The sequence below is a fragment of the Falco naumanni genome, chromosome 2 (assembly GCF_017639655.2).
Source record: "Falco naumanni isolate bFalNau1 chromosome 2, bFalNau1.pat, whole genome shotgun sequence".
Taxonomy (NCBI): domain Eukaryota; kingdom Metazoa; phylum Chordata; class Aves; order Falconiformes; family Falconidae; genus Falco; species Falco naumanni.
This window is the reverse complement of record NC_054055.1, coordinates 34311894-34339206: the sequence shown is the minus strand read 5'-3', so window position 1 is coordinate 34339206 and position 27313 is coordinate 34311894. Positions and strand designations below refer to the sequence as shown.

Genomic DNA, 27313 nt, shown 5'->3' with positions numbered 1-27313 from the left:
GATGTAGAAAGTTAAATTTATACGTCTGTCTGAGATTAATGAAATGCTATATATGGTCAACTCACCTTCATGGTTAGTAGCAGCTGTACTTTGAAAAGATACTTAAGAGCTGAATTAAAGCAGTTGCTGTTTGGTATTATAGGATTGATGAATCTCAACCACACACACAAAACCATGATATGTGCTCAGAAAGATGCCTCAGAAGAGCAACTGTCATCTGAAATAGGAGGTAAGAAGTGTAATTCTCTTTGTTGAGTCACACCGTTTAGCAATCTGCAGACGATTCAATTCCATTGCCAGTACTACCAAGTAGGAGAGAAGGAAAACCGCCGTAAGGGCAAAAGAAGAGCTGCTACACTGCTGTACTGGAACAGGATTGAGTGCTCCACATTCTGCAGTACAGGGCTAATGGTGACTGACAGCTTCTGCACGTGACGTATCGCTGGAAGATTTTCAGAAGAGTGAGCTATAAACCCAAGTGTCTGCATTTTAAGGAAATGAAAATTTAAATATACGGGAACATATACAGACATCAGCTAAGGTGGAAACATACAAAGAGTAAAAAGCATTTTTTGTGGTTTTGTTCATGGGGTTCTTTCCCAAACTTTTATTTATCCTTTCCCTAACTTTTATTTATCCTTTCCCTTCTGCCTTTTCCGCCTTCTAAAAATCCTATATTCTGAAGACGGCCACGAATAATTTGTGCGTGGCTTTCTCCAAAGTGTTTTCTCTCCTCCTTATCCTATTCTTTTAATGCACGCATTACCTCACACCCCTTCATCTCACTCACACACCCACCCCTGGTTGTCCTGGGATTTAAAACGAGCTGCCACCTCCGGTCTTCCAGCGCCTCAAGACAGTCAGGAGGACAACAAATGACGGGGACACCAGCCCCCGGCTTCGGCCCAGCGCCCCACCGGCGGCCGAGCGGGGCTCCCTCGGGGCCGCCTCCCGCCCCGCCGCGGCCGTGACGCGCGACCGGCGAGGGGAGGGGCTCCGCCGTCCGCCCCGGCTGGTTTGTCCCTCCGGCCGACCCGTAGCGCCCGCCCTGCTGCCCTCTCCAGCATGGAAGGAGCGGCGGCCTCCTCCGAGGGCCTGCGCTATGCCGAGTACGCCAGAGTCCCTACGGGCGCCGGCAAGGGCCATGCCGAGCTGGACCGAGGGCTGGTGAGCGCGCCGGGGGCTGGGTGGCAGCGCATCCCGCGAGTGGCGGCCGAGGGGAGGGCAGGACAGCAGCCGGCTGTGCCCCTCCGGCCCGCGGAGCCGGGGCGGGGGCCGCTCCTCCCCCCGGGCCCGGTGCCGCCGCGGGGTGCCCCCCGCGGGTCCGGCTGGCGGTTGGGCCCTGCCGGGCCGTGAAGCCGCCACCTGTCCTGTTTGCCAGCCCGGGGCTTTCACCCCCCGGGTGCGAGCAGCGGGACAGCGGTCGGGGGACGGGGCGGTGGGGGCGGGGGTGCCCGGCGCGGGAAGGCGGGCGCCTCTCGCCTCAGGCGCGGCAGGGCCTTCACGGGCGGGGGCGAGCGGGCCCGAGCTTTGGTTCCCCTGCCGTACAGACACGATACACTTGTGATGTTTCCACGTGCTGTGCAAGCTTTGTTACGGCGGGTTTGGGCGTTAATGGTTTTGTAGAGCGCTGTTTCAGGGAAGTGGCTCTCACCTGGTGCTTTGCAGTGGGAGGGAGGCCGGGTGGCTCTGGAGTGGAGCCAAGGTGCCGCCGAAGTGTCCTGGTGCAGGGCTGTGGTCTGGAGGGAAGGGCACTGGAACTTCATCCCACTCCTTGGTTTTGGTCACTGTGACTAGTTCGTGGGACAGCGAGTTCCCTTTAGAAAAGGAGAAGTGCGACAAATACATGGATCGCTGCTTAAAGCACTGGATGGTGAAGTTTCCATGTTTTGAGAATGGCTTTAAAGATGTATTTGCCTTACTTCATTGTGTGTGTGTTGTTATATCTACTTTTTTAAAAAAACATTTTTTATATCATAGTTCTTTATAAGTTATTTATTCATTGTTACTACTGTCTAGGTCTAGGACTTCCCCCCCGACCCCCAAGAGAGTTTTTCTGTGTATTTAACAGCAAGCTGTGTAATCTTTAGACACTGAGTCTTAAACTTACTATTGTCAAGTCCATGCACTCTCCCCATGGAATTCTAGCAGGGAAATTCCTAGTGAATTTTGTGGACTCTTTGGGTCATCTTACTTGTTTGGGCTAAAAATTGCACCTGGGGTTACCACGGCTTGCTCTGTTGGTAGGAATTATTTTGTCAGATCCAGAGATCGAGGTAGGTCTTTAGAAGAGTAGAATCTGGATTGCTGCAATTGTCTGTTGAAATTTATTCTTTAGCCAGGCCTTTCAGTGGAGAATGCAGTATTTTTCAGGCATATATACATTGTAAACTGTTAGCGTACAGTTGGCAGTAGAAGCTCTTTTAACAGTTTCTCTGGATGGTGTCATGTAGATGGATAGTGGAAGAAAGGACAGTTATTATTTCATTCCTGGCTAAGGAATTCAGAAGGAGGTTAAGCTACGTATAACCAAATTCTAAAATTTGCCAGAGAGAAATAGCAAGATCAACCGTAGTGTTTTTGCATCTGTCCCTCTGACGTCCTACAGAGCCCTTCTTGCCACAGTGGAAGGAAATAGTAGCAGAAGAAAAGTCAAACAGCAGCATCCGCCTCTGGGGGCTGAAAGAGCTACCCTGAATCTACCTACCCTATCTTACCCTGAATCGTGGCTGTGAGCTGTTCAGGATGTTAGCTGAAGTCACTTGATCATGATCACTGTTACTCTGGTAGCTGGTTTACAAAAGCGTTTGCAGTTTGAAGCGATGAAAGAGCAAAAGTAGAAGTATAAAGAGTCTGTTCTCACAGATAACAGCAACAGGCCATTGTTAACACACAAGAGGGTTGATTTGAATACTTTATGGTAATGCTTCTGTTAGTGAATCTGTTGCTCAGGTACCATTTCCTATGAAAAAATAGCAGAAACTGTAGGCATAGCTTTATATACAAACCAAAAAAGTTGCTCTGAAATAAATGACACAAGAGTTAACATGAGAGTTGGGTGAGTACAGAGAACAGCATCTAGCTGAAATTACTTTTAATTTGCTGTTGGAAAAAAAAATTCAGCCTCATAGGAAGGTAAGATTGGAAGGAAGGTAAGGTTGGAAGGAAGTTATTAGATTATGAAATCAAATCTGTTGCAGATACTTCATAATATAATCCCACTTCAAAATGTATTCAGCTCCATATAATTAGGTGGTTTGCTCTGAAACAGTCTTCCAATAAGTTGTAGCTACTTTTCTGATGAATACAAGCATTATTCTAGCTTCTATGCCAAACAATCATTTATTTCAAATCAAGAATTTTTATTTAAGGAAAAATTTAGATTCAGAAATATTTTTTGTACACTTGGTTAATATACTTGTGAATCCTATTTCTTAGAGTCATACAACAGTTAATAAAAAGAAAAGAAACAACAAAAAACAACAAACCACCAAACAAAAAAACCCCACCACCCAACAAACCAAACCTCCTTAAAATTAAATCTTTGGTCAAGCAATTTACTCTTCTTACTTAGTTGAATGTAAGAACACACTTCCTATTTTGCTGATCTGTGATTAAGTATGGACTAAGTACAAAATGCCATCAAACCCATCAGAACAAATTACTATTTTCTCAGCTTTTTATTCTATTACACTGTAGGTTTCTGAGGCAAAAGACACTGGAGCTCTTGCTGTGTGTCTAAAAGCTAGTTGTGAGAAGATCAAAGTATTTTTCATTTGACCGAGAAGGGTGTTTTCACTAATTGTGGTAGAAGAAGCAGTGTGTAAAATCCAAATCCTATACAAGCAGATAGGTTTTGACATTCATAATGGTGATTTCTGTAGTCGGTTGTAATAGTATTGTGCTGAAATTTTAAAATTGAAAAAATTTAAAAATTGAAATTCTACTTCTGTTTATAAGTTTAACTTTTTTGTACTTCATAGAGAGGCTGCAATGCTAAGAATTACAGAAGTAGTTATATTTTTTTGACTATGGTTAAGGTAGCAGAGCACTGTGGATTAGAAATTTGCAAAAAGATTATCTCATTCTTCCCTGTTTCTTCTGCTAAAAAAATAAGGCTACTGGCAGATCAGATATTAAAAGATTAAGCCACAGATCTCTGTATGCTAACAGTATATGAAGTAAACCTCTGAACATACTCTATGTTAATTAATATGTTTTAACCTCTTGTTTGCCAAACTCTTCGGGAAGTCAGGTCTTGAAGTTGCCTTTCTAAAGTTTGTGTTTTCTTACACATGTTTCTGAAAAGAATATTTTAAGAAAAATACCAGGTTTTGCAGTTTTAGCAAAACTTCATTTTATTTGTTTTCTGTATCTAAGAGGGTTTGTTATTGAAAACTGAACTATATAGTAAAAGTAAAATACTGAGATCAGCAGAATAACATTGGGTTAATGACTAACCTTTGGGAGCTGATTCACTGAATAAATAAAGGGGAAGGTGTTGCTTTTTAATCCTGTATTTCTTTATTTTTCCCTCTTGGAACTTAACAGAATGCTTTCATTTAAAAAATAAGTCTTAGAGATTTCTTGATGGCATTTTTCTGAGGGAGGAGGAGGTCAATTCTGTCCTAATTGAAAGTCAGTAAGTATTTAATTTTTTTTAGCCTTTATGAGTCTGAAATAAAATGCATTTTCAAGCAATGGGAGCTAAAAAATGGTTGTGGTGGTAGCTGTATTAGCATGCCATAAATTAACTGATCCCTTTCACAGTGATGGTGAGTTGCTCTCATTTAATATTGATACGAAAAGAGTGCATTTAATTAAAGCTTTGAACATTATACTTTACACTTCAAAGCACCAGAATAAACCTGGATTTACTGTTCTAAATAATCAACTGAATTTAGTGAGCATGGCAAAGGACACGGAGTCAGGCTGGACTTAAAGGTCTCATTGGTTAGTACTTGAAGCTGCCACTTATTTTATAACAGTGGCTGCGTTGGTAAAAGGCAAACCATGCAATCGTTCTTACATTGGTTCAAATTCAGTTTTTATCATGTGTGTAGCTGGTTATTTTCACACACAACAAACATTCAGGGTGGTTTGGCATGACTGTCAGTTCTTTGCTACTATGTGGCAATTGACTCTAATCTGCTCATCATGCAAATAAGGTGAGTTACCATAAACCAGTATTTCTCAGTTTTTCTGGTGGTTGTACCTCACTTCAAAACATGGACAGCCTTTCATGCTTCTCTGGCTTGAACTTTCCATCACTTTTACCTTTTTTCTGACTTGTCTTCATATTCCTGTTGATGCTGTGTACTGCTCCTATTCTAGAGCTGCTGCCATGCTGCTTTTTTACCTGCCGTTTTCCAGGCAGCACTAGCTTTCTACTAACTGCTGGTGCTTTCCACTGAGAATGAAATAATGCATCCCAGTGGACATGGCTGACTCTATCAGAGGCCCGCAGAGGTCCCAGACATTCTGTTCCTAGACCAACACTTAAGCTATTTCTAAACTGAACTGACAGAGTCCAGGTATTATTTATTAGCCTGGTCTCTGTGCTTGGCCTTACCCGTGATGAGGTGTCTGCTGCTTAATGCCTTGTTGCAACCTGGATAACTTGTTGTAAACTGCTGACTTAAACCACCTTTTTGGTGGCAAAGCAAGTATAACTTAATTTGGACAAGTACAAGCTAATATTATTTCTTTTGCCAGTGTGATCTATTTCACACATTGTTGAGCTCTTAATTGACTGTAATCACTTAGTAAAAGATTCTTGCTGTCACCCTGAACAAGTCAAGGAAAGAGGCATGGTTTAACACCAGCTGGCAACTAAGTACTATGCAGCTGCTCACTCGCTTGCCCCCCTGCCCTGGGATGGGGAGAAGAATTGGAAAAAGGTAAAACCTGTGGGTTGAGATAGAAAAAAAATCAATAATTGAAATAAATAATAATAATTATAATGAAAAGGGAGATAACAAAAAGAGGAATAAAACCTAAGAAAAAACAAGTGATTCACAATGCAATTGCTCACCACATGCTGACTGATGCCCAGCCAGTCCCTGAGCAGCAATTGGCACCTCTCGGCCGGCCCCTGCCAGTTTATGTACTGAGCATGACATTCTGTGGTATGGAATATCCCTTTGGCTGGTTTGGGTCACCTGTCCTGGCCCTGCTCCCTCCCGGCTCCTTGTGCCCCTGCCCACCAGCAGAGCACGGGAACTGAAGAGCCCTTGCCTTAGGGTAAGCACTGCTCAGCAACAGCTGAAACATCCCTGTGTTGTCAACATTATTCCCATTCTAAGTCCAAAACACAGCACTGTACCAGCTACTAGGAAGAACAATTAACTCTATCCCAGCCAAAATCAGGACAAAAAGTCTCTTGAATGTAAATCCATGGTCACAAACCACAGAACAGAGTAATACAGAATTGCTATAGGATTATGATATTTTCAGAAATGTGTTTGTTTCTGGTTATTGTCTAAGCAAAGGAATTGGAGGAAATTTTTAGAAGATTCGAATACTGAGAGCCTAGGGAAACAGATTTGTGAGAAGAAGTTAGAAGAGTTTTAGTTTTGTGAGGAGATGAACTGTATGCTTTGCTATTTTACATCTTCTACTATTTAAGGTAATGTACTTAGATTTTTTTTTTCATGGTCCTGCTCCTGTACTTAGATTTAAGGTAATGTACTTAGATTTTTTTTTCATGGTCTAAAGATGAGGGGAAATTTTGTGGAACTGAAAGAAACAACAGACATAAACCTACTACATTATTTTTACATTCAGAAATGAATACTAATATTGAGACTGAAGACTACGCCGAAATGAAAGAGTTAGGTTACTAAGATGGGATAGACAGGCAGATTTTTAAGGCCGGAACACCCCTAGTCTTAACTTTGCAGTGCCACTTTCACTATGTTTAGTCTTTTTTTTTTTCTACTAGAAACTCCTAGGCAATTGCAGTATTATGTTATGTGAACAGCTAGAATAGCCCCATCACAGGTAGTTGCGAGGTAGGTACTTAGTTAAAACCATAGGATCCAGAAGCTAGGTACAGAGGAATACAGCTTTTTTCTAAATGAAGTCAGAGCATGTGCCCGGGTTCTGGCTGGAACAGAGTTAATTGTTCTTCCTAGTAGCTGGTACAGTGCTGTGTTTTGGACTTAGAATGGGAATAATGTTGACAACACAGGGATGTTTCAGCTGTTGCTGAGCAGTGCTTACCCTAAGGCAAGGGCTTTTCACTTTCCTGTGCTTTGCAGGTGGGCAGGGGCACAATAAGCCGGGAGGGAGCAGGGCCAGGACAGCGGACCTGAAATAGCTAAAAAGATATCCCACATCATAGAATGCCATGCTCAGTTTATAAACTGAAGAGACTGGCCAAGAGGTGCCAATCGCCATTCAGGAACTGGCTGGGCACGGTGAGCAATTGCATTGTGAATCACTTGTTTTTTCTTCAGTTTTATCTCCACCCACCCTTTCGTTACAATTGTTAATAAATATGTTTTGTTTTATTTCAATGATTAAACTTTTCTTAACTCACTGTTTTTACCTTTTTCCAATAATTCTCCCCATCCCATTGCAGGGGGATGGAGGGAGAGTCAGTGAACAGCTGCGTGGCACTTAATTGCCAGCTGGGGTTAAACCAGCACAGTAGGCTCCCACTTTTTTCCATACTGACAGTGATCACAGATGATTGCCTTCAAAGCTGAAGCCATAGGAGCCACTGGGCATGATGGCAGTGCCTACACCTTGTACAGCAGTGCATTTCCTGGGAAAGTTGTCAACCTGTGTTCTAAACCCTATTAGCCAGCTCTAGAAGGCTTTAAAACCAGTGTTTCCCAACTCTTCCCCTACTCGCTCTGTTTAGAAATGAGATTGGGTACAATCAAAGACAGAAGATTTTAGCCCCAGGAATCTCAGTAGCAAAGGCAACTTGGCTCCAAATCTCCAAACCCAGTTATTAGGGCACTCACATTGAAATTTGGGCTTTAAGTCTTACTGTCAGGCTTGTTGGTAGAAGGCTTATAAACCAGTTATTGGATAAATGCAGAAGTCAGTCATATATAGAAGTCACAGTCTGGTGATAAAAATCACTTTCACTATCATTATGTTTTGAATTCAAGCTAAACGGGCCTAATCTGACTTCTTATGTTTCCTGGGGGAAAATTCAAGGCATTATTGAACTATCATTATTGCGCTATCGCATGATAAGACACATAGTACCACATATGACTATTTCATTTGTTTCCAAGATTGCATGTAGGCTTTTTTGGAGTGGAACTGAAGCCCCAACACTTGCAATGATCATTACCCTTCTTGAATTCTGCAAACGTGTGAGGTCAATCCCTCCTTCAAGATCCAATATGTATCTTTCAGCAGCTTTTTGCTCAACACAGAGATACCTCTTATTGTCCTTCTTGAGGTGCCTGACTTTCTTCAAGCACTGTGTACACCTAATCTGAGGGTTCCAGTCTTTTTGGTGGGATTGCTTCCAATAAGCCCAGTTAGACTTAAAGCAGATTTTGGCTGCTGATAAACATTGTCTGAAATCTGTCAGAAATCAGCCTATTCACGAATATTTGTACTATATGATAGAGTGTAGCCAGTGATTGACACTAATGAAAAGAGGTTACTGGGCTTCATGTATTTATTGGGGCTTCCATGAGTCAAAACATGAAAGATGGAGAACACTAATGTACATTTGTGGTTGTAGCATTTAAGTTAATATTCCAATACAATTTTGAAGTAATTTTATTATGAGATTTCCAGTGAAGGACTTTGCAAAATAATATTGGTTTAGTTCTTTATGTTTTTCTAATGAACTGATACTTTCTGTTATGTAATGTGTTGACTTAGTCTGCACAAATAATTTCAAGTAATCACAAATAGTTGTCTGCCTTGTATTTTTATCATGACATACTGTGAGCTGCTTTGTCAGTGTTCACTGATTTGCTAATGGGTAGTTCCAGGTTACACCTGATGCATCGGCATGTGTTAGTGGGACTGAACTATAAAATCTAACATAGCCTGTGGAATACAGAACTCACTTTTATCTGTCTGGTAAATTATATATGAAATGTCTATGTCAGACATCAGAAATACTCACTGTTAAAGTAAAAGGTGCATGTATTTTAAATTAGAATTTGCATGTTATTCTGATTCCTGTTTTTCTGCTTTCAGGCCAGGACTATGATAGCAGTTGGGCTTGGTGTTGCAACTGTTGCATTTGCAGGTAAGCTAAATTACTAGCTTAGTGTGGAATTACTGCTTGTGAGCTGCAGTTTCCAAAAGGGTTAATGAAGTTTTTATGAATATAAATAGTGAAAAGTGGAAGGTCACTTGAGAGTTCTCTGGAGAATTGTGTTCAGTTTACAGTTCCTGTCCCTTCAAAATCCTTGACATATTTTCCAAAATTTTTTGGGAAAAATCACAGCTATTTTTGTCGGCATCAGCTAAAAGGTTCCATCTGCTTTTTGTCTGCAAAATGTAATGTGAAAAGTTTACTTTGTTTATTTAATAACATGGAATCATAGAGTCATTTAGCTTGGAAAAGACCTTTAAGATCATCAAGTCCAACCATAAACCTGTATGCTGCCAAGTCCACCACTAAACCATGTCCCTAAACACAACATCTACATGTTTTCTAAATACCTCTAGGGATGGTGACTCAACCACTTCCCTGGGCAGCCTGCTCCAGTGCTTGATAACGCTTTCAGTGAAGACATTTTTCCTAATATCCAGTCTAAATATCTTTTAGATAGTGAAATTTTGAGACTGTTTCCTCCAGTTTTATCACTTGTTACCTGGGAAAAGAGACCAGCAGTTTTATAGATTACTGTTCCCTAGCTACTTGTTACTACCCTGAAGCGCTGAAGAAACTGGTCTTGCACTGAAGTAGGTGGAGTACTCACAAGTTAGAAATAGTAACTTTAGAGTCCATAAGCACCTGTTCAGACTAACCTGAGTAGTTTGACAGTGATGCAGACTGAAGAATCATCAGTTGAGTCATTTGCCTATTTTCGGGAACAAGAGCAAATCTATTGCAAGGTGAGGGCTCTGTAGTACAAAAGAGTGCAACAGGATCTTGTGATGTGAAGGTGATGCTCAACAAATTCAAATACAGAAAAATGGAAGGCTGTAGTGGCTGTGGTGATTTTATCATACTAAAGTGTTTCCACAGTACATTGTTTGTTACCTGAACTCTTTGCCTCTGGACTGTATGTTCTTCTGAAAAATAGGTTCTAGTCTGAACATCAGGGCATGGGCTTAAAATAATTTGTACTCTGGGGTACTCAGACCAGGTAACTGTGGTCTGTTCTGGTTTCGAAGTACACAAATTATTTCCATTTTTTTCAGCATATATGTGGAAATGCATACACCAACAATAGACGCAATAGATGAACAAGTTGCAGCAAACATTAGCAGGTGTTTAGTGGGTACAATTGTGTGTGGGGTTGGTTAGGGGAAGGAAAGACAAGATCTTTGGTGATGTACACCCATTAAGAATTTGGTTTATCTATGTGTTTGTATAGAAGCAGAAGAGGAGTGCTGTTAAAATTTCTGCTGGTTGAGCTGAAATATTAATGGCAGCTAGCAAAGAAGTAGTAACAGCAAGCATTAAAAAGAAGGTGAGGTAATACATTAGTACATCACAGCATGACAACAGTGATACTCTAACAGTGATTTTAACTTCCATGTTAACGTAGGCACAGGTTTACATGACTAAACATATGGACACATTGCATATTTTAAGAATGAAAGCAAGATGGTGTTTGAATGAAGCAGAGCCACATTTAATAACAAGTTTTTGCATTGTGTATAATAGTACATTACATTGCTAATGAATAGTTAATCAAGCACAGTAATTGGGGAGAGGGGACTCACAGGGAAATCCTGCAGTAACATGGTGCAAATCTTGGTTCTGAAGTTGATAGACCTGCTTTGTACTTCTAAGAACACAGTCAGTAGTGTTCCTTCTAGTCTTTACTAGCTATAGATGTTCACTGCCAGTGGGGAGTTGAATGGTTCTGAATCCCAGAGGATCGTCTCTTTGTAACAAAAAATACCAGTACTTACAAAATGTGTGATTAAGCATACAACATCACAGCAAGAAATGTGTAGTACATAGATTTCTTTTTTGAAGTTGCAACCTTTGAACAGTATTTAATAAATAATGTATATGTAAAGCTAATGTTTTATACTACGCTTTTTTCTTAAAGTTCACAAGGCAGATATCTTCATTTATCATATTGAAGTGCATTTGAATCTATTTCTTTTGTCAGCAAACACAGTGGATCTTTGCAGTCCATGACTAGGTTTTTAGATAAGGTATACTAAACCTCTTCCCCTCCCTTCCCCAGTAGTGCAAAGATTGAAAAATGTAAACCATAGCAAGTTTACTGTGGAACTTTGGCTGGGCAAGATCCAAAAATGGCTGTTGAGGGAACATCTTGAAAAGCAGTAAAGTGCAATGTTGCTGTACAGAATATAAATGAGACAAAAAGATTAACAAGGAAGGATTTTTATTTTTTCTTTTTTTTTTTTCCTTTTAGTGAATGTTGGCTATCGTTTCCATTAACTTCAATCTGTTTCAGGTCGTTTTGCTTTCCACCTTTGGAAGCCATTGGAGCAGGCAATTACAGAAACAGCAAAGAGGATTTCAACTTCTGTAAGTTTAGAGGTTACTTTCTATTATGTGTTTTTAGATTTCAAGTATTTAGAAAGGAGACGTTTTATATTAAACATGGTAAGTGCCACTTAAGTTTGGGTTTTTTTTCTAGGATAGGGGTGCTCCTTACTTGTGTATGTTCTGGCGTATTATCCGGTATATTTTAAACCCCTGTGGATGAAGCTATATCAGAAGATGTTTATGAGTTTGATAAACAGTTCTGATTTTTGTGGTGATGTTCCATGTTTCAGAACTCTTTGCTAGTAAATGTATGATAAATTGTTGAAGTGTGCTGTAAGAAAATAGCTAATTTCTAGAGATTACAAAGGAGTGACATGCAGTTTCATTTCAGGAAGCTAAAACTGAAAGAATTTAAAGTCATTTTTCTTTCAGATACAGTGTTAAAAATAAAGAAGACAAATTGATAGACTGCTAGGAAAGGTTGCCATAGAGATGGGGGAGCTTATTTTCTTGTGCATGCGAGAGTTGCCTTTTTTTTTTCTTCCCCATCTAATCTGAACTTTTAACCAAGTTTTTGTTCTTTGTTTTGCCCTACATATTTTACAAATATGTTAATGAGGTAATAAATCAAGAGGTAGAGTGTTGTGAGAGGAGCATATGCGGGGAATATTCGAGATCATTTACTTTCTGCTTCAGTGGCTACACTGTCCTCTGGTAAATAAATAAGTACGTTCCATTCCTGTTTGATTAAAGTAATTCCCAGAGAGGTGTATGTCTGCTTGTGGCAGTGTATTCTTTCAGGGTTCATAGTCAGTGAATGCTTCACCACAGTGGAAGGAGCACAATTTCCCTCTTATGCCGATGGGTGAGGGTGTTGAGGGAGTAGTTGTTGCAGATTATTATTTCCTGAAAAATATATTTAAAGTAGTTGTTTTTTTTAAAAAAAAAAAAAGTGATCATTAATATTGTTCCTGTTAATGTGAGGCTGGTTGCAGCACAGAGCCTGTCTGCAGTGTATAGACAGATCCTAGGGTCCAAATTCATTTGCCATCAGTACTTCATGTTCATGTGCTGAAACTCCAGTTTTCATCAGTGCAAGCTTCCTGGGGAGGAAAGGACTCGAAACATGGGCTGTCCTCTTGGGGATGGTCCACACTTGTTCTTAATTGTGATGTGTATCAGCCAGAAACAGGCCTCCTGGATCAGTTTTTGCTTTCTGTCACTCTATTGCATTGCTGTTGTGAGACCAACACCATTTTTTTTCCCTTTTCAAAGTAAATTTTTGAGAGATTCCCAAGCTGCCTGCCAAAACAGCAGAGGGGACTTTAGGTACTGTGAATTAAATTGCTTTCACATGATACAGATCCAGTCTGACTTCAGGCTTGCTAGAAGTAGCTAGCGATAAGGACATGTGGCTTCAGAGTAGGGAGAGCTTCAGTCTTCACCTTCCCTCCCCAGCAGTTTTACTCTAGCATTTCTTCTTCTATCCATTTGTAGACATAGGCTAGAGAATCTAAATTCAGACGTGTTCACTTAAGAAAGCAGACGGTGACTCTTTTTATCACATTGAAATACGACATGTTGCTGCACAGAGAGGTGTCTGTTCCTAGGAAACCGTACCCTTCAATACTGGTATACTGGCTGAGCCAGGGTCATTACAGGCCTATCGCATTTTTACCACAGTGACTTTCAGAGTCCTGCAGAATTCATGAACAACATAAAGAGCAATCAGGAGCTTCTGCACTTCTCGGTGTTCCCAGTCCCTGGAGCTGCATCCTCTGTTTGCCTTTGCATCCTGCCTCATAGCCCAGAATTATATGTTGATTTCTAGTAGAGTACATGTCTTCCATTATTCTATTTCTGAACTTGCAACTATGAGTTTTCAGTGTAAGACGAGTTCTGCTGAATACAATAAAAATTCTCTCTTATTTGCCATTAACTGTATGTATTTGTCAGCTTTACATTTGTGAGGGTAATGATAATGTTTTTCTTCCACAGTCATAGTCAACTTTAGGATACTTGTGTAATTCTTAGCCAAAATCAGTTGTTCTTTACTACTTTACAGCTACTACTTTCTTGGATTGTATTTTTCTTCTCCCCTTAACAATTAGTTATTACCTATTTAAAATTTTTCATTAAACAATACAGAAAATACAGGTCAAAAGATCCTCTGTAAGGGCTTATTGTCCAGACTTCTTATTTCAGTGGCTTTACATGATTTTGTTTGGAGAATTTGAAGCTGCTGAGTATTATCTGTGGATTAGCACTTTCATCACGTTTTACAGCATACCCTCCTCTAAACTTTACTGACAATTGAAATCAAGCAGTTAATACTTCTACCTTTGCTTACTGGAGGAAGAATCTCACATTAAAAGCTAGTGCCTAGGCTTACTGTTACTTTGCTGGTTTCCTATGGTATTTAGAGGTACCTAACTTTCAGAAGTTACTCTAGCTTTCTAGAATCAAACCCTGTCCCTCATCACCTCCCTTTTTGTTTTTTGGTAGTTTTTTTGTTTGTTTGTTTTTGTTTGAGAGAGACTGTGAAGCAGCTGTCTGTTTCAAAGCTAGCTTGTTCTCTCTGTAAGCCCCCATTCTTCCTCCCCTCATTTGCAACTGATGTTGTGTGTCCTGTCCCCGTCATCCCCCTGCCCCCCAACCCCCCCTCCCCGTTTGAAGTAGAAATCACAGTTTGTGTTGGTTGTAGTCACACAAAGTAATCCAGATGCCATTTATGCTTTCTTCCTGCTCACTAATAAATGACTTGGGTAAGGTCAAGTTGAGCAGTTCTGAAGTGATGATTTAAAATGCTTGCTTGCTCTGTCTCGGGTATTTGACACTTCCTATTTACTTACCTAAATAAATAACATGTACAGTCAACAGCTGCACTCATCTTTTAGTCACAAATAGTAAGGAAAAGCAAGTAAAAGTGGTACGTTTATTCTGAATTTCTACCTCTCATTTAACTTTAACTTACGGCAGTTAAACAGGTATTCTTAAATATGACGTGTAAATGCTGCTGTAATTTAGCTCTGAAATTCTGTACCATCTTTTTTCAATGGGGAAAGACATGAGAGGAAACATTGTCATTTCCCCTCTATGACAAGTCGTAATGCTAGTTTCCAGAGAAACGCTTCTTTAGTTTGAGCCTAGTTTTGTTACAGGTGACACAAATGCCAGTGACACTGTTTTGTTTCTGTGTGTAGTGACAGGAGTCTGTTGCCAGTAGAAGGTGCGTAGCACCAAGTAGTCATTTGGCTTTTCTTCCTTAGGCAGACCTTAATGCTGTTAATTATAATAATATTTCCTGAAATGTGGAATTTAAAAAAAAAAAAAAGGAAGAATTTCAATAGCGTTCATTACTTTTCTTTGTTGAATCACTGATATTGAAGGTTGGAAGTTAGAAGATACTGAAGATAGAAACAGAAATTCTAGGCAAAATGAACTGTCAAAATACTTAAATACCACAATCCTGAAAATTCTGCGTTCCAGAAGAAAATGGTGTTTTCTGTAGCACTTAATTAGAGATTTTTGCACTGCATTTCCCTTATTGGATCTGATTCTGCTCAGACTCACAGTGTTCTGAATTGAGAGGTAAGGGTAGCAACCATCTCTCTTGTCCTTCATTGAAAATAGTTTCCAGAGAATAATGCAATTTGCAGTCCTTTTTTTTTATTTATTTATTTTTAATAACTGAAGTTAAGGAAGTTGAAGTTGATCTTGGCAAATTATAGGTTATACTATAATACAGCTTCTAAATAGTTTGTTATTATAGTTTGGGGGTTTTGGGGTTTTTTTCCTTCCAGTGTTTGTTACCATTTCAGTGGAGAAGTATACTGGTGGTGGAACAACACATACAGTTTTCAGAAAAACTCACTACTTCATGTTACATGATGGATGAAAAAGTCTCAGTTACGGAGTTTTGAATCTCTTACCTGGCATTGAAACAGTGATTATGCTTTCCCTGTGCTATGCCAGGAAAAGTATCTTGAAAACGTCACGATCCAAATGGGTTGGATTTTCTTAGCTGACTGCTTTTGTGAAAATTTGCAAGACATTTGAATATTGAATAGACATTTGCAGAGCAAGTCTAGCCATTTTCTGTTTCCCCAACCCCACCCTCCCAAATCTATGAATAGTATTTGTTCAGGAAGCAGAATTTGCTTCCGTAAGTTGCTGAACATAATAATATATAAGAATAACATGCAAGGAAACAAAGTAAATGAAATGATAGGCTGTCCCCTCATCCCAAATAGTATAAAGAAATGGAGAGGTTATGTCAATGTCTTTTCCAGTACAGACTTTGTTTGCAATAGCCAAAGTTAATAAATAAACCAGTGTCTTTGTCTGGAACTGCTTGCTCATCGAGAAGTTCTCATAACAGAAAATATCTTGAGTATTGTTTCATTTTATTACGGCCATTGCTTAGAATTTACAAGTCGGGGTGGGGAGGGGCGGGTGGGCAGGGGGAAGCTTTGAATTTGATAGCGTACAAAAGTTGTTTCATTAGGGAACTAGAAATTTGTGAAGACGTTTCATAAAACGAAGACTCAACGAATCTTCCCCCTTATTCTAACCAATGGGAAAAATAGTTTTTATGTCTAATTTCCTTTAAATTCTGGTTAGGATCAAAATCTTAATTTAAGAATTGATTATTCTTGTTACATGCTTCACTTCTGAGAAGAAAATGTTTTTTCTTAATGACCAGTTCAACAAACTGCTTTTGTTTGTGTGCCAAAGGGCACAGACAGAAATTTTTTTCATTCCTCTTGGAAGTGAACTGAATGAAGGCTTCCCAAGGTTAGAACAGTGTCAAGGAAGTGGGCTTTAAAAACATGAAAACGTATTTCTGAATGGAAGCCTGTAGCCATCCCTCTCTATTCTCTTATTTTAAATAGTAGATTTTATCTAAAATACCAAAAATAGAGATGAGCCATGTTAGAGATAATTCAAATATTGCTCTTCTCGACATGAACAGTGAACCAGTGTCCTCTCCTCCTGTATGAGAGTTGTATGCCAGAGTTGAAGGGCAGAGAAGAATTAACCTTTTCAGAACTCCATCTGTACCTAAGCTGCTTTGAGAGAAATTCTGGAAGACCTTTTAGAGGACATTAAAACATACTTTTCTCTCCTGGCTGTAGTTATTGTACAGCATCGTTGCAAATTTTTGTGCAGTTTTGCCTCCTCAAGGGTGTTATCTGGTGGTCATTAAATTATTGGCATTGTTTCCTTGTAGAGGACTGGAGGAGCCCTTGTGTTACATACTATTAACCCGTAATGTCAATGTGTGCTGTTACAGACCTGTTTTGTGTTACCCTGTGGCTATAGAAGGGGTTCCTCAACAGATTTTTCTTGCAGGTATGACATGTGCACAGTTGCTTCAGCTTTGATACCTGCAGTGTGATTTTGTGTATGGTTTAGGGTGGGAAGAAGGAAGATAAAATCAGTTTCAGATCACAGCAGCACACTAGAAAACCTTTGCTGTGGCTGTGTGTGACTTAAGGGTAGCGATAGGTGAGGTATTTCTGACCCATACTTTTGGGTGAATGTCACTCCTAAGCTTAATTAAAGGCTTTGCTTAGATATCATAGGCAGAGCCCTTTTTAAATGCTTTAATGCTTTTGAAGTTACATAAGAGAGAGTTTGTGTAAACATAAGTCAGAATTCTCACTGAATATAAGTAGATTCGTTTAGTGAGAAAAGTATTTTATTAAGGGCTAAACACATCTTTACTTGAGGGTAAAAGGAACACTTCTAAATAATCTCAGCTCTCAGGCCAGACTTCCCTTTGATAGCAACAAAAACAGCTTATTTTTTCCCCAGGTGATAGGTTTTGCATTGAGGAAAAAACTTCAGTCTTGTTGAGTGATTTCTGTGTGCCGGTCCCCAAAGGCAGGCTGTCTTGGAGCTACATCTGCTGCCTCTGGGACTTGTGCAGCTTAGACTATTATTTGTGTAGCAATGGGCTAGTCTCTAATCCTTCTCATAGAAGCATTTACATTGAGGTCATCGCTGCTAACAGTGAGTGGTGGTTCAGTAACTTTTGTTCATTTGGGTTTCTTTTAAATTTAAAATACATTTATGGTTGACAAATACACATGCAACCCATTACCTATGAAATTAATTGTAATGATTTACTCTCATATCCACCTCCTTCTTTTTAATGTTCTTTTCCCACTTGTGTTTTTTCTCCCCTTCCTAAAACAGTGGCTAAAGTCCTTCATGCCAATGAGTTTTAAAAAACTCACTCCAGATCCTTTGTCTTCTACTTGTCATCAGTGTCTAGGAAAGGATGTAAAGGCAGAAGCTGGTTAGGATTTCCCCATATAGTCTGTTACTTTCCAGTGTTCTGCTGAGTGATTTCCTGAAAGAGAGGTTGTGGCTAGACGCTAAGCCTTTTTTTGGTGTTGTAGGGTTTGGTTTTTTTTTTTGTTTTTTTTTTTTGTTTGTTTGTTTGTTTCTTTTTGCTTATTTTTCAGGGTTCCTTCAAAGAACTGTTGATATAATTTTTGAAGTAACATTCCTTCATGTGAAAACACATACTGACTCAGTGTATTACACTTATCTGTTCTTATGCTTTTATAGTTGTTTCTACTTACTTTCTTTGTAGAAATATCTGGACTTCAGAGTGATTATAATTCCTTGGATGCCAGAGTATTGTGACTTTTGTTGTTTTCCATTGCGGTGGGACCAAAGCTGTTCTAAACAAGTTTCCTGCTTTCTCTTCCCTGCCCTCCCCAGCACACACACTGTACCACTCTATGCTAGTGTGTACTTCCATTGTGGACTTTTTTGCCCAAAGGCAGGATTTTAATGGTTGTAGCTATTAATATCTCTTACTAGCAATAGAAATGGAAAAAACTACTGATAGTTATTTTTAAGATGGTTTTTATATGTGTTAACACTCAGGATAAGTCCTTTCATATTATCTGGTTTGTAATCATTCCATACCTTCAAAATAAATTATAGATAAATGTAATGCTCCGAATGAGGTCATATAAATACGATTTAGGTCCTGGGACCTTGTAGATTAAACTAATTATTGCTTGTTTTCCCTTTCTTCTTTTTAGAGTCTTTCATTGTACTACAAAGGAGGATTTGAACAGAAAATGAGTAGGCGAGAAGCTAGTCTTATTTTAGGTGTAAGGTAGGTGTGTTGTATTAATATATTTTTGTTTGCCAAGTATTGAATGAAGATGCATGTTGTGAGAATGTGGAATATTCTTGCCAAAATAATAACTTTTAAAAAAGGCCTTGTGATGACTTGTAAACCATGCTAATGTTCTGCTTAAGCTAAAAAGCAAACAAAATGCTAATAAAACATGCAACTTCTGTTTGGCTTGAAGGCATAGTAACATATTGCAGTGGAGAATTGGTCCTCTAGAAATAATCAGAATAGCACATACTGTGCTAATTAGTGTGATCACATGGCCTGGTCTCCAAAAATACCCCTTGAGATAAGTAATATTGTAGATTATATTAATAAACGAGGAAAACAAATCAATTTTGCTCATTTTTTTCATGAGTCAGTAATACTATTTTTTTCTTTCTCCCCTCTGATTTGTATGGATTTAAAAAGTTGCAGCATATTCCAAACAAAAATACTTGGAGAGACTTGTCATTTAGAGGAGGTATGGGAAATAATTTCCAAGCTGAGTATTCAATGGATTTTTTTAATAAACATTTGGATGGCCAATGGTACCACACACCTGTTTTCTGTAAAGCAGGTGGTGAGTCTGATGGCTTTCCAGATGAGAGGAGCAGATCTGACCCTGGTAGATTTCTTAGTTAAGGTTTAGATTAATTTTGAATTTTAAGGTTTAAGAGAGAGGAAAAAAAAAAACCCAACCATAAGGAGAATGGTTTTAATTATCCCCAGAAGAAATTATTTCAGATGGTGAAAACTGGGACTCAAAATGCTGTTCAGGGTGCTATTTGTGTTTATTCTTAACATAATGGAAATTATGCAGTTTTAGTATTCATTTTAAGAAGTTGTATAATAAAACCATTACATTTATTTGAAATACTCCATGCTTGCACACTGAAGAAGAGATTTATAGGAATGCTCTTCAGAAATACTTCCTTTGGCCTTTGAGTTTGATAATGTATTAACACTTTCACTTTATAAGAGCAAATTCAGTGATATTCCAGAGTATCATACGGCAGCTTACGAAAGCACGTATACAGTGGCGATGCCCAGCTTGGACACTTCAGTCATTTACATGAGCAGTTTCATCACATCGTTAATCAATACACTTGTAATTTTTAATTTTAATAGCTTGAGTCTGCACTGGAACAGTGACACTGCCTGTTGTGTTTAGACTGAGTCTTGCAAACATCAAGGCTTAATCAGACTTAAGAAATGTTCTTCTTTAGGCTCAATCCTTTATAACATTTAATTGTGTAGAAGCATGGCTGATATCTTTATAGGAAATAGATTGTTTAAACACGCTTTTCTAGACCAGTTTTAACTCACTGCTTGCTGCATGACATATATATAAAAATGCCACCAAGAAGAAAAAAAGAAAGAAAGATAGGTTGTGTTGTTTTGGGGGGGGGGGGGGGGGTTGAGTTATGGAAAATGCCAGAGTATGCACAAATTAGATCTGTCTAGGCCCTGATCTTATTATTGTAACACTTGTCCTCTGTGTCATCACTTCCAAGTCATATTAAATTCTGAGGCAAAGACTTTCTTCAGTACTTCAAATGCTGAGTATGCATGGGTAGTATACATAATAAATACAAGCCATGATAAAAGTGACCATTTAATGGTAGCTTTTACATTTCAAATATATTGCCCCATTAAACATTTCAAATATTATTCTCTAACAACCATCTTGTGAGATTGCAGGGGTTTCGGTAGAAACATGCACGTGAATTACTTGTATTTAAATGATATAAAAGGTATCCAAATCTACCAAATACTGTATTGGAAATACTGACTTATCTTAAGTTCTTGCATTAGTTCTTATGAAGCAGCACTGATTACTGAAATTCAGTGTAAACACAGCAATAATATTAATTATGTACTCTGTACAAGAAACTGTTGATGGGAGAGATGGCAGAATGAGATTACATGGGAGGTGAAAATGTTAGGAGTGTTTTACAAACATTAGACAAAATAATGTTAGCAAAATATGGCTGTCCTAAGTATACTGGTTTACAACTATCAAATTCCTACACTGAACTTCTGAGGTTAGAAAATATGTCTGAAAAGTGTGAGATAAAATTTTCTGTATTATGTGATTTACTCTTTGTAACAAGATGCATACTTTTTCTTTCCAGAGGAAATAGTTAATTGTTTGTTAATGTATGAAAATATATATGTGCATTAGTTAAAAACGTTTAAATAATAATTCTTAAATGACATAAAAAAAATTAGGCTATCACATTAAAAAAATAGTACAATGTGTAAGTGTACAAACATAAACATACTTGATGTTTAATCCTAGTGGCTTTGGGTTTCTTTGTTTTTTAAAAAACTTATTTTATTTGTAAACACAGCTTATTGCACAGGTAGTCATGTGATTATAGTGTTTACATGATTTCTATGACTATAATTACATGATCATAAGACCTTTCAAGTTGGTGCAGACCTCAGAAGGTCTTTAGTCCTACCTGCTGCTCTAAGCAGGGCCACCAGTGGGGTCAGAGCAGGTTGCTCAGGACTATCCAGCAGGTCTTGAAAGATGCCCAAGGATGGAGAGTGCACATCCTCGCTGGGCAACCCGTGTCCCTGCTGGACTCTCCTTGGAGTGTGCAAGTATAACATCCAGTTCACACCCCCACTTTTCAATTTGTACCTGTTTTCACTCAACCTCCCACCGTGCATGACTCTGGAGAGCCTGGACCCATGTTCTTCACGGCCTCGCTGTAGGTGCTGAGGACGCTGCTGTGAGGTCCCCAGGCAGCCCTTTGTTCTTTGGGGGCTCCAGCCCCCCGCCACTGTGGCTGGACCTGCTGGGTTGGCCAATGTCTTTCCTGTACAGAGGTCCCAAAACGGGAGGCAGCAGCTGGATGTGGATGCTCAAGCAGAGAAGAATAGCTGCTTCCATCGACCCAGTGACTGTGCTCCCACTCACGCAGCCCAGGAGGCTGCTGCCCTTCTCTGCAGCCAGGGCACCGCTGGCTCTTTTTCTTGCTGTGCCCTGGGCCCCGTTCAGCAGAGCCATTCCGCAGCCTGTAGCGCCGCGAGGGGCTCTTCCTTCCCAGGTGCCGGGCTCCGCGCCTGTCCTTGTTGAAGTCTGTGAAGGGTGCCTGTCACCCCCTTGCTGCAGCCCCTCTAGGTCCCCCTGAACGTCAGCCCTGTCCTCCACTGTATTGACTCTTCCCACCAAGGTGATAGACTTCTCAGCCAGTTGGTAGTGTTGGAAGGCAGCACAGCGTTGGAGTGACTCAAGTTGTGAGGCTGTACCATTCAACATAACTGTGATTTTGACATGAAAGTTTTTTTGGTAGTGATTTAAGAATCTTTAGAGACCACTTTGTGCAATAAGCAATACCTTACAAACTAAGGAAATTTGATGTAAAACACCATTGTCACCATTGCTTCTTGGAGCAGTACAGCATGATTTTCCATGATATGGAACTGCAACTTTTCCACAGTTAACGCTCTAGCCATCTGAGTTTCTAAATGTGGTATATCAACTTTCCTTTTTTTATTATTAAACAACTTTAGAAATCAAAATATAGATGATTGATATTTTTAGCTGTCTGATAAGAGATACTTCATTTTTGTATTTGTGTAGTTCAAGGGCTTTCACCCTTAGTTTAATTCATACTTTCTGGGTTCCTTTCTGTTCCATTGAAATAGTCTTTTCGTATGCAGTTCTATGAACTATTTTTGCAACATACCCTAATTTCCCTGTGACAGAATAATAATTAGAGGTTGTTTACTTCGGGAATTTAGTTAGGCTGATACCTTGAATTCAAACTGTATCTACAAAAAGATTAATTAATTGAATCATCACTGATTAAGAAGTCACCTGGAGTGGAAAACACGGCTTCATTTCTGCATGCTAACAAATCACGAGAAACTGAACCATTCAGACTGTCCTTTTGCATATGATAGCCTTACTGTTTTGGCATACTGCATCCATAAGTGGTTATTTGTCTGTTAAGGTGCGTATTTAATTTAGGCCAAGTACATATTTTATGTATCTGTCATTGAATGAAACAACATTATGTAGCACTCGTAAATCAGCGTGTCCCTGAATGTAATACATTGAAGAGCTTTGCAAAAATAACAAATACAGGTTTTTTTCAGGCCCCAGCAGAAAGAAGAATTATTTATAGCAGCTATAAAAATATTTACAGTAGAACAAAATGTGATAGTATTAAATACTTGTTGTTTTGTCACTGGTCATATAAACACTTATTTTCTAGGAGGAAAAAATGTGTTTTCTGCATTTAATGGTAAGAATAACCAGCTAGAAACACCGTAGAGCTGCCGGGTTTTTTTTCTTTTTTCTTTTTTTTCCCTAAATTTTTTTAAATGAATGGATGTATTGTGTTTAAAAAACAATAAAAAAATCAAACCCTGAAAGATATTTGTATGTTTCAAATACACAGGCCTTTTAAAAATGTCCTTCTCAGTGTGTTTCACATGCCTTTGTTGTTGTTACTTCCTCAGAAATGCAGTTTATGTTTTGTCCACAAGATGGTGAATATCTCAAGATTTAATTATTTTTGAAGTGCGTATAAACTATAATTTATAGCCTGAACACTGTGGCATTTATGGTAAACACTTTGATTTATTTTTGCAGTCCATCTGCTGACAAGGCCAAAATCAGAACAGCCCATAGAAGAATCATGATTTTGAATCATCCTGATAAAGGTAAATAATTACTGTTTTTCTTAACCAGAGCTGGAAAGGAAGTGGCTTAAATGAGATCTTTTAAGTTTACTGTTTGTGTAAATAACCACACTGAGTGCAAATGTATGTTATTTATAGACCTGAGCTTCTGTGTGTCTTCTCTCAGATAAACCAGGCTTTATGAACCACAGTGCTACCCATCTTCCTTTAATGTTGTTTTCTATACTTGTGCTGCTTCAGTTAAAACTATGAGCTCAGGGACCAGTCTTCCACACTTTAAAAACTCTACTACAAAATATGAAAATATTAGCTGTAACATTTTTACATTAAACTGAAATTCCTGTTTTGAACTGAGATGGACCAGTCACGTGTGAAAGTAACTTTCTGTGGGGAAATGTTCTGTAGTCACTACATCATTGATGAATTTCAGACTTCCTGGAATTCGCTTGGAAAAAATGTAAAGCTAGGCACTGTTGCTTTACTGGCCAGGTTTTTAATGTAAATTTATCTTACAGAAAAGCTATTATTATAACTTTAACTACACTACAGCTGGTTGAAAAAGAAAGCCCATATGTTCATTGCTGTTTCTACTTTCAAATAACAGATGGTGAAGAGTTGCACTGTATTTCGGAAGTCAAAAGGGGAAATTGGAGGGTTTTTATATCTTTTTGACAGACTTACAGGGCTCCCTGCCAGCACCCCATTTTAAGAAAATGAAAAAATAACTGTGACCACTAGCCATGGGAAGTATTTGATCGATTCTTTTCTTTGCTGTCTTAACCCTCAGTTTAATTCAAAAATTGTCCTGCTTATTCGATTGCACACTTTGTTTTTACACTTTCTATAATGTATAAGCTGCACAGACATAGAAGAGAAATTCTCTTCTGTATTTCTAATGTGTTAGGATGGTCAAGGGCCTCTTAACCACTAGAGTACCTATTAGGTCAACATTTTTTTTATAATTAATTTCAGAGTTTGTTGTAGCAGTACTTGGAGACTTGAGCCAGAACCATGAATCTCTGTGTGGATTTTGAGTAGACCTAGAGAGGCAGCTCCTGTGCAAAGATCACACATTTTAACGACCCACTCTTACAGCTGTAATGCACCTGCAGCTGGGCACAGTGTATGTTTGGATGGATGTAGTGAGCCCTCCTGTGTGCTATTAAGATGGAGCATTTTCTCAGTAGGAAGACCAGTTGAAGGGATTTGTGCCTCTGTGCTGCCCCTGCAGCTCTTCTGGCATGGCTATAGAAAAAAAGCTTGTGTAATGTCTTCAGTTACAGAGCAAGAGCCTGGAGTAATCTTGAACATGTGGCATCACAGAGAGACTTGTTTGCTTATGTATGTATCTTGATTTCTTCTGGCTGTGCATAGCACAGATGTGCTTTTAAAAATAATATTCAACATTAGAATGTTATCTTAAAATAATAATTTACCAGCTAGATTTGGTAGAAGAAAGTGCAATAATTACAGATGTTAGAAGTTACAAATTATCTGAGATCCAAAATGTTGAAAAGAAAATTATTAGAAATAAAGAAGAAATATACAGGAGTTTGCATAATAACATCCCCAGTGAACACTACTAAAATGGTTGCTTATTAACCTTTACAGTTCAGTTTTAAAGTGTTTTTATATTGATACATTGTATGTTAATTTATCATTTACTAAAGAATATTTGCTCACAGAAAAAAGAGGCAGAAATGCCTTTTTGGACTTGCCCTAATTACAAACACTTAGGCAATCATGAGATTGAATTTTCTCTCATTGGAGGGCTCCAAAATTAATATGGCACTTAAGGATGTAAATGTAGTGAAAACACTTCCAGCACATTTGAATTTACTTTAAGATCCTCCACTCTAGACATGCAGAAAATCAACGCACGTTTTAAAATTACTTGGGATACATTGTTTATTGCAGTTTTTAGTCTTTACTGTCTGTTTGATCCTCTCGTCTACTCTTTGAAGGAAGCATTACTTAATGTAGTAAATCCTATTCCTGACTAAAAAGCCAGTTGGTTTAAAAACAAAGAAGAAAAATATTTTTGTTTTCCAGTAGTCAATTCTCTATCCTTCCCCTGCCCTACCTCGCTTTCCTCCAGTGTGTCTTAGTTATTAGGGCTACATTTAAACAAAACCAAAACTTGAACAAAAGAACTCCATTACTTTTTGCAGTTGTTTTATTACACCATGAAATTACTTCATAATTTGGATTCCTACAGGTATGTTCTAAAGAAGTCTTTAAGAAAGCCTTGCCTTTTTGTTTTTATTTACATGTGTCTACAACTAGTTCTGTGTGCTTCTTCTATCATAATCCTTTCTGATGAATAGAATAGAATGAATGAAGTGATGAATGGAAAATGATTGAACAGATGCCTTGGAAAAGGCTATTCCGTGCGCAGTACTACTGGAAACACATTTTCCTGTAAAAAAAATATAGGTGTATTATTGTGAGTGGTAAGTTACTGATACAGACCTTGTAATGTTGGTTTTGGTGACTGTAGGCAGATGGTTGACACTCAGGGGGAGAGTAAAAAAAAAAAACCAAACACAAAAAGACCGCTGAACTGTAATCAGATTGTTAGATGGAGCGTAAAGCAATGACAGTATTCAGGACTAGAAGTTAGAAGGCGTACCATGTTTAAATAGCTTTAATGTGATGGTTTCTGGCTGGTGATTCTGGCATCTAGCATAGGAGAGGTTTGTTGTGTGTGAGTGTGCATGTGCACACACTTCCTGATTTATTTTTTTTAATGTTGAATTTATATATAAAATTTTACCTCTTAGTTTTTGGGGTCAGTGGAGATAATAGATGTTAGCTTTGGATGAGTGTTCAAGAGAGCTGACCTTGCATACATTTGCAGCAGCATTGCACTGCAAATCTAAATCACACTGATGTAAAGTGATTTCAGATTTCAGTCTTTTCTGAGACAAATTGTTCAGCATTATTCTTCAGTGACTTCAGTTTTGGTTGCATGTCTCATGTTTCCTTATCAATTAGGTTATATCAATGCCATTTTTTAAGCAGTTGTATGGAAAGGATGTATTTAGGAAGGAAAAGCTAATAAAAGTGAGTAATAAGGGGATGCTGCAAGTTAAGTAATTTGGTACTTAATAGTGATGTGTAAATGGTATTCCTTTCCTCTTCTTCTTCTCAGGTGGATCACCTTACTTAGCAACAAAAATAAATGAAGCAAAAGACTTGTTGGAATCCAGTGCCAAAAACTGAAATCCGAAGCCTTGGGTCATAGGAGATTCAGCAGATACATCGTGCAACAGCTTTCCTATCTACTTGCTCTGCACAGTTCCTAACACCGCATTGATTGTTCCTATTTATTTTCATAATTAAAAATTTAATACTATTTAAAACCAAAACTGAATCTTTTACAGTTATGTACAGTTATGCTTCTGTGAGGAGCAGGGAGTTGGACTTGATGATCCTTATGGGTCCCTTCAAGCTTGAGATACTCTATGATTCTATGTCTCAGTTTTAGTGTATTTTTACTGAATTATGATCCATTACAAGTTTTAAAATGTTTTCTTACTGTCTGTGTTCTTCCTCATAAGTAGTTGCCTCTTTCATTAAACTTTTGGAGCTTTTTCAGATTTAAAAAAATAGTCCTAAATATAGAGTTTTTTTCTTCAATGATGAAGACTTCATAGAATCATAGAATGGTTTGGGTTGGAAGGGACCTTAAAGATCGCTTAGTTACCAGCCCCTATTGCCATGGACAGGGACACCTTCCAGTAGAGTGTGTTGCTCAAAGCCCTGTCCAAAACTAGTCTTGAACCCTTCCAGGGATGGGGCATCCACAATTTCTGTGGGCAACCTGTGCCAGTGTCTCACCATCCTCATAGTGAAGAATTTCTTCC

General features: G+C 38.7%; 1 protein-coding gene across 1 annotated transcript; it reads left to right on the top strand.

Annotated features, from left to right (window-relative positions):
* Nucleotides 1–1007: 1007 nt before the first annotated feature.
* On the top strand, nucleotides 1008–26815 carry DNAJC15 (DnaJ heat shock protein family (Hsp40) member C15). Its single transcript, XM_040583969.1, has 6 exons — nucleotides 1008–1167; nucleotides 9184–9235; nucleotides 11598–11671; nucleotides 18700–18776; nucleotides 23395–23465; nucleotides 26599–26815. The coding sequence occupies exons 1-6, from the start codon at nucleotides 1066–1068 to the stop codon at nucleotides 26667–26669; spliced, it is 447 nt and encodes a 148-aa protein (XP_040439903.1). The 5' UTR covers nucleotides 1008–1065; the 3' UTR covers nucleotides 26670–26815.
* The last annotated feature ends 498 nt before the right edge of the window (nucleotides 26816–27313 follow it).

Excerpts from the sequence above, each read along its gene's own strand:
- DNAJC15 (XM_040583969.1), top strand. The coding sequence starts at position 1,066 with ATGGAAGGAGCGGCGGCCTCCTCCGAGGGCCTGCGCTATGCCGAGTAC. Across the intron at positions 9,236-11,597 it reads TGCAACTGTTGCATTTGCAG|GTCGTTTTGCTTTCCACCTT; the intron begins GTAAGCTAAATT and ends AATCTGTTTCAG. Across the intron at positions 18,777-23,394 it reads AGTCTTATTTTAGGTGTAAG|TCCATCTGCTGACAAGGCCA; the intron begins GTAGGTGTGTTG and ends TTATTTTTGCAG.